General features: G+C 46.2%; 1 protein-coding gene across 1 annotated transcript; it reads left to right on the forward strand.

Annotated features, from left to right (window-relative positions):
* The first annotated feature begins 9050 nt into the window (after positions 1–9050).
* On the forward strand, positions 9051–11911 carry LOC143820826 (uncharacterized). Its single transcript, XM_077304120.1, has 4 exons — positions 9051–10176; positions 10679–10762; positions 10941–11024; positions 11320–11911. Exons 1-4 carry the CDS (start codon positions 9555–9557, stop codon positions 11811–11813), a joined length of 1284 nt encoding a protein of 427 aa, XP_077160235.1. The 5' UTR covers positions 9051–9554; the 3' UTR covers positions 11814–11911.
* The last annotated feature ends 849 nt before the right edge of the window (positions 11912–12760 follow it).

Consider the following 12760-nt stretch of genomic DNA (forward strand, 5'->3'; position numbering starts at 1 on the left):
CAGCTTGGTAACAATGTGTTTCGTTTCTTGAAAGATTATACCAAACAAGGTTTGAGAAGGAAAGTTCTAAAGATATGTTAAGTCTGGGAAGTGGACAAATAGAGAACACCACTACAGATAAATAGAGGAGAAAAACTGTTGCAGTTTGGAAACCAAGGGAGAAAAAAACCTCCATGACTGATTATGCACGGGTTGGAATTCCTGTGATGGCAGTGACAGGGCTTCAGGGGAAATCCCTGTTTATGCTCTACATCACCGCCATCTGAGGCGTGGCCCAACCCAGGACCTGAGAAGACCCGCATTAAAGAAACGTGGATTCTTCCGCAGGCCTGGGAGCACTGCGGGCTCAGGCAAGGGATAGGTTGGACTAGCCCTACGCATAATTCGAGGATCCAGGCTTTCATGCCCAAATCCTCCCCCAACCTGTCAGCTCTGTGGAGCCACGAAGCTGTCATAAGCATCCCGCCACCTCTACCATGGTGGAAGAGCAGCATGCTGATCCCCACCATCATGCAGTGGGGTCCCCGTGCCCCTGATCCCCCCCACACACACCGCTGATGTGGCCCTGGAATTCTCCCAGCACTTCGAGCCCTGTGTTGTGTGCCATTGTGTCGGCACAGGCAGCCTGTGCTGAGGGCACCCCTCCCTTGTACATACATGGGGAACGGTGGGCCTTTTTGCCCCAACGGAATGGTGGCAGCCAGGTGTAGATAGATAGATAGATAGATAGATAGATAGATAGATAGATAGATAGATAGATAGATAGATAGATAGATAGATAGATAGATAGACAGACAGACAGACAGACAGACAGACAGACAGACAGACAGACAGACAGACAGACAGACAGACAGACAGACAGACAGAGAATACTGACCCTTTCCTTTCTGCAGCCAATGATTCTGAGAAGAACACTGATTTATGGCCTGTGGAATAATCAAGAAAATATCTCTTCCTGTGTCCTTTTCCAGGACAGGACTTTAATTTCTGGCTGTTTCTTAGCAAAAATATCTTAGTACATATTGTTTTTCTGTATCAGCAGTAGAATATGATTGTAGCCCTATGCATTGTTTGTTGTGCTGGGAATTAAGGGGAGAATGGTTTATTTCATTTCAGTGATGAGAGGTGCACTTCCCCTTCTGGGTGTACAGTTCTCCCATAAAGGCAGTGTGGTGAAGGGACTTTGAAGGTCTTTGAAGGAATAACTGAGCTATGGGGTAGTTCATCACTTTGACTGGAGTAAATGTATAGTGACACATTGGCTTTGCTTCTATAGCTTCTTAATGAACTCATAAAAAAGCATTATGTCTTAAATTCTTCATGAAGTTTAACAATTTATCAGCAGAAAACATTCATGGGATTACTTAAATATGTGATGCATACAATGAATGTTTAACTTTCCCCACAATTTCTTATTAGGAGAAGAGTTGGTTTTCAATATTCAAAGTAGATTATAGTCACTTTCCCTTCCTCTCTCCACAACAGACAACCTGTGAGGTAAATATAGCTGAGAGAGCTCTGACAGGACTGCTGTGTGAGATCAGCACTATTGGGACTGTGACTTGCCCAAGGTTACCTGTCTGACTGCATGTAGACCCAGGGAGTGAAACCCAGCTCACCAGATTAGAGGCCACGACTCTTAAGCACTATACCAAGAGACAATGCAGAGGTAGACTAACATTTTGGGTTCTGAGGTAGAAAATCTAAATTGTGTTGATAGAAATGTGTGATTGCATAGCATGGTAAGATGAGCTTTGGTGCTAATCTGAATTGGCCCTGCTCACCTTGGAGTGGCATTCCTAAGAGGGAACTTCTAAAACAGTGTCCAACTCATGGTACAAACAGAAGTAAACTGTAATCTGGCTGGACCCTTAGCCTATTGCTGTCCCCTTTGCTTCCATTTATATATAGAGGAATGGTTGCTGTTCAATCCTAAAGGAAATTTAGAGCACTATATTTGGGAACACTGTATAGTAAGAGCAAAGACTACTGTCCATCAATGATGCTGGATGGCACAGTCCTCTCTGTCAGTACAATTGCGGATTGTAAACCTGTGTTCAGTGGACCTCTCCAGGTTCTTGCAATGTAGAAGTCTTGTCATCATATTAATCGGAATGTTGCTAGTGAGCTATAGGAATGCCAGTTTGCTTCTCTTACGTAGTATCAGAATATGTTGGTGCCTGACATGAGCCCCCTCGCTCTCTATGATAGTAAGGCTGACCATAGTGGGAGGAATCTCTGGGATGACAAAGATGGTGGTGGTGGTCTGGAAATGCTAGTGACAGAAAAAAACTCAGAGGCACAGTCTCTATAAAAAGCCAGGGAAGGCCTCTGATGCAGTGAGTGACAAATATGACAAGAAGGTTAAAGCAAAGCAGAGGCATCAAAGAGCATAGTAAATTGAATAATGCTTTCCTTCTTGGTGTTTTTTTTTTTAAGTCTTATGAGCTAGATTGGGCGTTGAATGAAAAGACCATCTGTTAGAGGGGTTTATACCATGATTACACAGAAAATTGAGTTTTTGGTGCCAAAAGTGACAGACTTCCAGCTATTATTTTTTCTCTCTTGAAGATATGGTTTAACTATGGTCAAATACAGATGTCCATGTTAGCAAACAGAAAATACTGTGTTAAGAAGCATAGTCTTGTTAGGATAATATAATCTAGGGAATACCCATGTTCATCCTAATGATACCCATTCTGCAACTTTTCTACCACCTGACCTCATCACTCCTCTTTGCTTCCATCATCCACATACGTTTCAGTAAGCTAGCACCTGAAAACATTCACAGACTTAGTAAATATTATTACATCTGTATTGAATGTAACTAGAAATGGCATTTGGGGTCAAAGGTTTCTTGTTAAGCAAACTGTTATTACCAAAGCTGACACAGCTAATTTTCCATTTTTGTTGCTAAAGCAAACATTAAATTGTACAGGTTAAGAAAATGAAATTCATAAAATAACCATTTAAAATAAATCATAGCTATGAGATTTATAAGTGTTTATGCAAAGTACTGGAGCTTTGTTCTCTCTACAAATAAAAGATTGGATCAAATGAGAACCCTGACTTGTGTATGACTTGCTGCTTGTTCATACTGGGTTATTTACTTATAATTAGACTTGTAGGACCACTCCTCTCAGCCCAGTGATCTCAGGGCAGTTTATATCATGTTAAAATAACATAAAAAGAACTGCTAAAAAACCATAAAATAGAACAGTGAAATAATACTGTAGAATCGCCCCTACAACCTTACTAGCAGCCTCTCCCTCATTAATTCTTAAGTATATCAGTGTCTACATGTTATAAAGGAGAGTGTTGGTGAGGGGGGAATTAGATGTTGCTAATTCCTGGCCTCAATCAAATGCCTGGCGAAAATTCTCCATCTTGCACATCCTGTGGAACTGTGGAAGTTCTGACAAGGCCGGAGTCTCCTCCGGGAGCTCATTTCACCAGTAATGGGCCAGGGAAACTAGGAATCCCAGACAAATGAACATTCATCATCCTACCAGATCACAGCTGATCAAGATAGCACAGCACACTCTCCTCGGTAGCTTGCAGAGACACAAGATAACCCCAACTCCAAGCACAAGTATGCAACCACTGCCGCCTCATAGGCTTGACAGGTTGCTTGGTTCCTCATAGGCCTGACAGTTTGCTTGGTCATGACACCTCCAAGACTCCACAGCTTCTCTAGAAAATCTTCTGGGTACAAGTTTGCATCCAATGCCAGTATCCGGAACCATTGTATCTGAAAACAAGATAAGGTGTCCACAATGTGGTTGTCAGCACCTATAATATTCTTTGCAGTGAAACAGATTCCAAACAAGTCAACACCAGACTAGGAACATGACTCTTTCAGAACAGCAGGATTATCTATCGATTACCCACACAACAGCCTGATTATCACACCAAAAGACCATCTTCTTGTCACAAAACAAGTCCTGCCACAGAACAATGGCTGTCAAAATAGGGGGAAACTCCAGAAATGTTAAGTTTTTCAGCAACACAGTGTCCTCCCACCCCCAAGGCCAGTGTTGGGCACACCCATGGTCATCACACACACACACACACACAAAATGTAGGCTCCCAGACTTGTTGGAATGAACCTGTAAAACCTCCCTGAAAGACAAAGGGGAATGCCAGATAAAATTATCCAAAAAGGAACTCCAAACCAGGAGATCAGCCTTAGGAGACCTGGTCAGCTGGATGTCATGCCTCAGAGAAGGGACCCCCACTGTGAACCTACCCAGCTGTGTACGAAAAGCCCCGTTGAATGCAACCACCTTTCATATAAAGTTTAAATGTCCCAAAAGAACCTGCATTTCCCACCAGCAAATCATTAAGGCAGACAGATAAAGCCCTGACTTTATGCAAAGGGAGGCAGGAACAGCTAGCCACTGAGTTTATTGAAATCCCCAGGTAAGTGAGGCATGAAGCAGAGCTCCCAGTTTTCTTATGTGCCACAGGGACTCCCAGTTTGGTGGTGAAGTCTTCAAACAAGTCCAATCATTCAGCATGTGCAGAGAAATCAGTGGGCTGAACAAATAAAAAATCATCAAGAATATGTAACACAAGGGGAGTCAGCCCTATCTTTAAACGACCATACTAAAAAGGTTCTGAAAGACTCAAAGGCGGTGCATGTCACAGAATATCCCATCGGCATTACCCTGTCCATATACCACATACTGTCAAACTTGAAACCCATCAGACAAAAATCATGAGGGTGAAATGGGAACAAGCAAAATGCAGACCTAATGTCACATTTTCCCCATAAGAGCCCTAGCAGCAAGCCTGAACCAAAGCTATATCCAGCAAAGGCTTCCTCATCTTCCAAAGAGGGAGACTCTGATTGGCTCCAATACAAAGCTGGGTGCTCCCCCCCCCCTCTGAATAGGTCCCTGAGGGGTAGAAGAAGTCACTTGGCCCTAACACCATCTCCTGGCCCCCAAAGCACCACTGTGAGACACCAGAAGGTAATCTGGAGATGATGTCTGCGAGCTCCAAGGACCCCCAGAACCCAAAGCCTCAAAATCAGCAGTAGAAGGCTCAATACCAGCAGTTCTCCTCCAGTCTTCTGGCACTTCTCCATTCCTCCAAGTATTCCTAAAGATGATGGGAAAGTATTCTGCATACTGCCCAGAAAGTTCTTTGAGCAGTCTCAAATGCACATCATCTGGCCTAGGAAATTTGAACTAATCCAGTGAAACCAGGTGCCTCTTGACAACCTCTCTGTCCACCACCCAGACACTATACCTTGCCTACTGCCATCCTTAAATGTGTCCATATTCTTCTGGGAAAACACAGATGCACAATAGGTACTTAGCCTTTCTGTTTTTAGCCACAGCTGCCAAGCCGGAGGTTTAGCTCTGCCAGGGCAATGGAGGGAGAAAGAAGCTGCAGATACAGGCTAATGTTCCCCCAAGGTCTCATGATACCTTGTGCTTGCTTCAGCAGCACATATACTAAATTAGATACTAATTCTCATGAGACTTTAGGGGAATTACCTGAGCATGTGTACCTAACTGCACTATTGCCAAAGAAACTTAGAAGCATTCCCATGGAGAGGTGGTGGGGTTTTCTTGCCAGATGACTCAAAAGAGACACAGGGGAAGAGGAATAGGAGTAGAAGAAGAAGAAGAATTGGTTCTTATATGCCACTTTTCCCTACCCGAAGGAGGCTCAAAGCGGCTTACAGTCGCCTTCCCATTCCTCTCCCCACAACAGACACCTTGTGGGGTGGGTGAGGCTGAGAGAGCGCTGATATCACTGCCCGGTCAGAACAGTTTTATCAGTGCCGTGGTGAGCCCAAGGTCACCCAGCTGGTTGCAAGTAGAAGGAGAAAGAACCAGAACTGGAATCAGAGTAAAAACCAGGCACTTCTGATCCATTCCCCTCTTTAGTTTTGAGGCTCTGCAAGCCCAAATGGGACTTAAAAGGCCTTGATGGATAAGGGAACCATTGAGGACGGGGTGGGGTGTTGCTGCTGTACCTCACATCTACATTTTGTGGAAGATTGGTCACAAAAGGCAAAATATAGTCTAGAGGTACACACACTTATTGGAGTAGCACAAGGGGTTAAGAAACTAAAGACAGTCAAACCTGGAAAAGCAAGAGCACAAAGAAATGTTGTTGCAGTGTGATGAAGATTACCAGACCACCACAGAAAAGCCCCAAAGCATCTTTCAAGCTCAGGAAAAATGCACTAAAAGTTACCATGGAAACAGCCAATTAAATGATTCAATATAAAAGGACAACTATCTACACCTCAACCAACAACACAAACAAACAATAAAAACAGAACTATAAATCAGCTAAACTCTAAAATTAACTGGTAAATGGAGGAGGGGACCCTGAAGCCAACCCCCTTCTCCCCATCCAAAAGCCTCCAAACCCAAACCAGCCTTGATTTTCTAAAAACTTTACTGAAGGAAAGCAAAAACACAAAATGAAGATATTTCCAGTGAATATAATGAATTCTATACAGCAGATCAAATGCATCTTGGAAAGTGTGCCTTGTAAAATGATAGCTTTCAAATTAGCCAGTAAGCTTTCTCATTACAGAGTTTAGAGCAGTTTAGAGCAGGCCTGCTCAAGTTGTAACCCAAGTTGTTGGCTGTGCCAGCAACATTATACATGGTGAGTCACAACTTGTGCAGGCCTTCAGAGAAATGTTGGCATTCCCTAGCCTGTCATAAGAGAGTCTGCTAGCTAATAAGTATGCTGTTGGTTTTACACAGCAATCTTTACCCTTTTCATTTATTTTGAGATACCTCTTATGATTATTCTAGAAAACTGTTTACTTTGGCCTGCCACATGCTTGGTAATCTTGCGTCCCAATCAAGCAGCAAAGCAGGTGATATCTCAAGCACCTGGTGAGCCTGCATAGCTTACACATAGCTGATAGACTGCTGTCTACATGGTCAGTCACTAACTCTGCAGGCCTAGATGAATCATTCACCTCAGTGCTACAATCTGTGACATGGGTGCTGGGTTGCCTGCCTCTAAGAGGCACAGCTAATTCAGAATAGAGGAATAGAGGAGCATGGTTTTTTTTGTTTGTTTAAGGCTGGGGCATGTTGTTTTCTCCAGTATTTCAAATACATAACAGCTCCAAAATGTTGTTATGTTATCCGACACTAGTAAAGACAAGTGAGAAGAAATCATGCCTAATCTTTGGAAACTGAAATCTTTATTGGTGATGCTCATAACCTGCCCTTCCTACAAGCAATATGCATATGACTCTGAAGAAAATAGTACACATTGAGCAACAATAAATGAATCATAAATGAATCAATAAATTAATAAATTAATCAATGTCGCTATCTTGTTTCCATTGGATAAGGAATGGAGATGTTTCCATTTGCACAAATGTTATGTAAAACCTTTGGAGTTATTTTCACACAATACTCCCTTCTCCACTCATTGGTAGACATTTTCGTGTTGCTCTGGTAGAAAATAGGCAATACCATGAGGACATAAAAGAGTTCAGTTATCCCTGGCTTGATAGTAGTTGCAGCAATTTTTATCTGGGAGATAATTATATTTTCCCCCATTGCTTACCATCATTATTCTCCAGAAGCTGCCTTGGGTATCCATGTAGCACTTGTATGTTTCCTCTTCTGGGCAGAAGTAGGAAAACTGTTCAATAGAACTTAATTGCTGTGGAAAGTGAACTCTCTTATCTTCCTGATTAAGCTTTTATGGTGAAATATATACACTATAGTCCCAATCTGGTTTTGGACCTTATGGCTTCTTCCTATGCTGGGGGGGGGGGGGGAGGAACCTTTTATAGGACATCCATTCACAGTGTCCTGATTTCACTTACAATTTGGCCTTTAGGGAAAATATGTGATAAAGAATAAATCAAGCAACAGTAAGGAGAATTTTGCTGTAATATCCTAGCCTAACCACTGCTATTGTACTGTCTTCCAAGCTTCTACTGCATTATGAAGAGCATGTCTTCATCTTCTCCCTGTGTGGTCTGCAGCAGGTCTTATCCTATCTGTCTAAGATCTGGCAGGAAGCTCTAGAATCTGTAAGTACCAAATTCTAGGTGGGGAGTAGATATGTCCCAGCATTCAGTTGGTCTCCAGACATTTCCTTCTCCTGGAGGAAATGGCTGTCTTGGAGGATGGACTCTTGCATCACATCCCTGCTGAGCACCTTCTCATTCTAAAACTCTGCGCACCTCAGGCTCCACCTCTAAGGGCCATTTCGCACGGCTTCAAAGTAGCAGGATGGTTGCAAATTGGAAACGCTACAAATTTGCCATAACCCACGACGTCGTACACAATCTGCAACAGTCCTGCAACCGACCCGCAAAAAGCGCTTCGTTGTAGCGCTTCTAGGGGAATCCAGAAAAGTGGATTCACCCTCCGGATAGCGATACACTCCTGCAACCAATCTGCAACAGTAGCGCCACAGACTTGTGCGTTACCATTGTTGCGGTTTCTTCAAAGTCCCTCCTCCCGAGCCTTTCCTCCTAACTTCCGGCGAACTGTCCGCCATCTTTTTTCTCCGAGCGAGCGGGGATCTACGAGGCAACGAGACAGCGACTGGCTTTCAAGCAAGATCACTTTCTGAAATTCTGCCCGGACACCACAATAGTTTTCCAAAAGCACAGTGGCACACACCGTCACGTTCCAAACATTTGCCCATAGCTTAAAACCCCGTCTACCTTAGGCCAGTACTAGCGGAGTCAACGTACGGGGATCATTTTTAAAAACTTTCCTCTGAGCGTGCCAACGAACGTTCGCCGCTCGCAGTCTCCTGTTTAGATTACTGGGGTTCAATAGATATGATTCGAGGTGATTTCATGAGGGGCGGTTTATGTGTAGTGGGTCTTTGTGTGGTTCCGGGTGCGTGGTTGTGCTTGGGTGCGGACAACCCCTTCCATCGGCGGCTAGACCTCCGGCAAGCGGAGTCGCCGTCCGCCGTTCATTTTAAAAAAACTTTCAGCTGAGCGTGCCAACGAACGTTCGCCGCTCGCATTCTCCAGTTTAGCTTAGAGGGGTTCAATAGAAATGATTCCAGCATGAGGGGCGGTTTATGTGTAGTGGGTCTTTGTGTGGTTCCGGGTGCGTGGTTGTGCTTGGGTGCGGACAACCCCTTCCATCGGCGGCTAGACCTCCGGCAAGCGGAGTCGCCGTCCGCCGTTCATTTTAAAAAACTGTCCGCTGAGCGTGACAACGAACGTTCGCCAGTTACATGTCATTGATTTATGCTTTGGTTGGTGAATATTATTGGGGAACTGTCGCGTACCACTGCAATTGCTCTCGGTTTTACACCGGCATGCGTTTTTGTAATGGCGGACATCTCACTAAAATGGCTCCCGCTGCATGTTCAAACTGCTCTTCCCGCGTGTGGACGAATCAGCGCATGCGAGAAGTCAAACAAAAGGCGCTAATCTGGCCATTAGGAGCAGATCCTGTTCCCGCGCGAGGAGTTTTGAACGTGACATGTGACCTAATGTGGCCAATGCGCGTGTCCCCTACTGCCCTCTACCAATCAGGAGCCGGCTAGTCCCTTTGTCTTTGTGTGCGGGAAGGTATATGATCCGTTGCACCCTGCACCTCGCACCACCATTTTGCTCAGCTACTAGCGAAAGCACCATGGAATCCTCTTCTCAAGCCTCGTCCGTCCCTGCAACCGGCCGTGGCCCAACTTGGAGGGACGCGGAGATCAGGGACCTGATCGCGATTTTCTCGGAGGAGAAAATCCAGGACGCCTTCCAGTCCTCTCACAGGAATAGGGAGGTCTTCGAACAAGTGGCCATAAAGATGCGTGCCCTGGGCCACAACAGGACCGGCCTTGAATGCCGGTCGAAGACCAAAACGATGCGGGCGGAGTACATGAGAGCCGTGAACCATAACAAGGGTTCCGGCAACGAAAAGGTCACCTGCCCCTACTTCGAGGAGCAGCGCCAGCTGTACGGAGACGGGGAAGGAGCCGGCAGGCCGAAGCGCGTCGGGAGGAGCCTTAAGGTGGTTCGGAAGCCGGCTGCCCCGGTCGAGGAACCACCCGCTGAGGAGGATCCCGGCGAGGGCACCTCGTCCAGCTTTCGGCCTCCACCCCCCGTCCAGCAACGACCAGCGGAATTGGTCACGGTGGACCTGATGGCCATCGCTCCTGGGGAGCCGGAGGAGGTTCCTGAGCAAACGCCCCTTGCCTCCGGTAAGTAATTTTCTTTTTATTTTATATTTTATTGTTTTTATATTGAGCAAATGTGTGTTCTGACGTTTGGGGATCGTTTTCTCGTGTGTTCGTTGCTACGCATAATATGATAGGATGTTTGTGGATTGCTTTGGGTGGCTTTTTAAAACGGTTGTGTTTAACCAACAACCCAAACAGTTTTGCAGCATGCCTCAGCCATAGGCCTTCTGCAGCGCTCTAGCCACTACTTTGGGACCTTGATGTGTGGTTCAGGTTGTGTGCTTGCTCCTTTTTCACTATTGTATGCCTTGTGTTCGTTGCAACGCATGCTATGCTTGGATGTTTGTGGATTGCTTTGGGTGGCTTTTTAAAACGGTTGTGTTTAAACAACAACCCAAACAGTTTTGCTGCATGCCTCAGCCATAGGCCTTCTGCAGTGCTCTAGCCACTTCTTTGGGAGCTTGCTGTGTGGTTCAGGTTGTATGCTTGCTCCTTTTTCACTATTTTCTGCTCTTGTCCACAGAGACACAGATGCCTGGGACGGTGGTCCTAGAGTCCCCTGCAGCAGTAGCAGAGGACAGTGATTCTGGGGCGTCCACAAATGTTGGTAAGTATCAGTTGCAATAAGGGGGGGGGGGTTTAACTGCTTTGTGCTTTTCTGTTTGTGCAGGGCAGCAGCACTGCCAAGAGACAGAAGATAGTCCCTCAACGTTGCTGCTTTAGGGTTTGAAGCTTGCTTTGCCACACTTTGGTCCTAAATCATGTTCTTTTTTCCCTTTTTTCAGATTTCATACCCGGGACACAGGAGGAGGAGGAGCGTGGGGTGGCTGGACCTCCTGCCCTGCGCAGGCGGATACAGATACAAGATGGTGAGCGTGCATGAACTGTTCCTTTCGAGCCATGGCTGCAGGACAATGTCTGTGTGCAATAACTGTGTGCTTCCTTTTCATTTTTGTGCTCCCCTGGCATTGTTCTGAGTCTTGGTTTAACATGTAACCAAGAAAGGCCACCATGGGCAAACAAACAATAACCGTGTGCTCCCCTGGCATTGTTCTGAGTCTTGGTTTAACAATATGTGACCAAGAAAGGCCACCATGTGCACCAGGGTGGGTTTTGACTGTCTCGTTGTTACTAACAGTTCTTTTTCTCTTTTTTTGCCAACAGAGGTCCTTTCTGAAGACGACGAGCCAGCTGGCTCACCACCCAGGGGCGCTCTCCCGGCTGAGGAGAGGCTGGCCAGGGAACGCGGCAGGCTGCGGCGCGTCTCCGTCCTCACTAGTGTGGGAGAAAGGATCCTGGAGCACTGCCAGGAGGAGTCCAGGCGTGCAGCTGCTGCAGACCAGGCGATGCTCTCCCTCGTGGCCCAGGAGGGCAAAAAATTCTGTGCCATCCTTAGAGATTCGAACAACTCACTACGCGAAAGCGTGGAGGAAGTTCGAATGATAAGGAGGCTGATGGAGAGGGCGGTCGCGGTTATGGAGGCGGCCCCCCCTCCTCAGATTACAGTGAACGTCCCCCCCCCAACCCACACCCCCCCCACTACCTCCAGCACCCACCCCACCCCACCCACCACCTCCAGCAACCACCCCACCCACCCCCTCTCAGAATGCCGCGACCCAAACGAGAAGGAGGACTGTTCTCGGGAAGAGAGTCGTTAAACCCGCGGACAAGTTCTCCCCCTCCTAGTTTGGGCCATTTTGTCTGTTTATCTGTGTTTGCTGTTGTCTGTTCAATAAAGTTTATGTTTTTGACTCTGTCTCTGTGTACCCTCTCTAGTGATTGTGCCAATTCTGGCACCGTTGTGTGGGTTGGAGGTTGGAGGGTGTTTTAAAGGTTAAAGGTGTTTTAGGAGTTTGGGGTGAAAGGTGTGCAAGTGTAAGGAGTCACACTGGAGTCTTTTTCAGGAAATTTACAACAACATTTTATTTTCAGAAACAGTTCAACAGGGGAAAAAAACAAGGGAATGTAACTTGGACCCCCCCCACCACCACCACCACCCTCCAAGAAAGCCAACTTTTTTTTAACAAATTCAAATATTTAACAGGGATAGAAAAATGGGCAAAGTAACTGGGAACCCCCCCAACACCCCCCACCCCAAAACACAAAAAGTAAACAAAACTTAGGTCCCACCGCTCCCCTCCCCAGCCCCTTCCAGCTCCCTCACTCTCCTGCACAACCGTCCCATGGTCCCCCGCACTTTGCGGCGGAAGAGGTCTTCGTCCTCCTTCTTCTTAACTGTGTGGGGAGGGAGAAAAAGTACACATTAGTGCCAGACATATTTTCCAATTTTTTTAGTTTACATGCATACACTTTTTGGTGGCCGTAGCCACAGTGTGAGAAGAGTTGGGCAGTGGGGAACATAACCTACGTTCTTCCGCCTCCCTCTGCTGCCTTTGCTGCTCTAACTCCCCTTTCAGGTCTGCCACTTCAGCCTCTAAGGCAGCCACCCTGGCCTCCATGGCACACAGCCTTGCCTCCATAGTTTCTGCTATAGAAATCAAACAAAGAATTTAATAGCACTTAAAATGGAGGCATCACAGCAGGCTCCCATATTGCTCCATGGGGGAATACACACATGGGTCTCCCGCACAGACATAAAACTCTC

The sequence above is a fragment of the Paroedura picta genome, chromosome 11 (assembly GCF_049243985.1).
Source record: "Paroedura picta isolate Pp20150507F chromosome 11, Ppicta_v3.0, whole genome shotgun sequence".
NCBI classification, from domain to species: Eukaryota; Metazoa; Chordata; class Lepidosauria; order Squamata; family Gekkonidae; genus Paroedura; species Paroedura picta.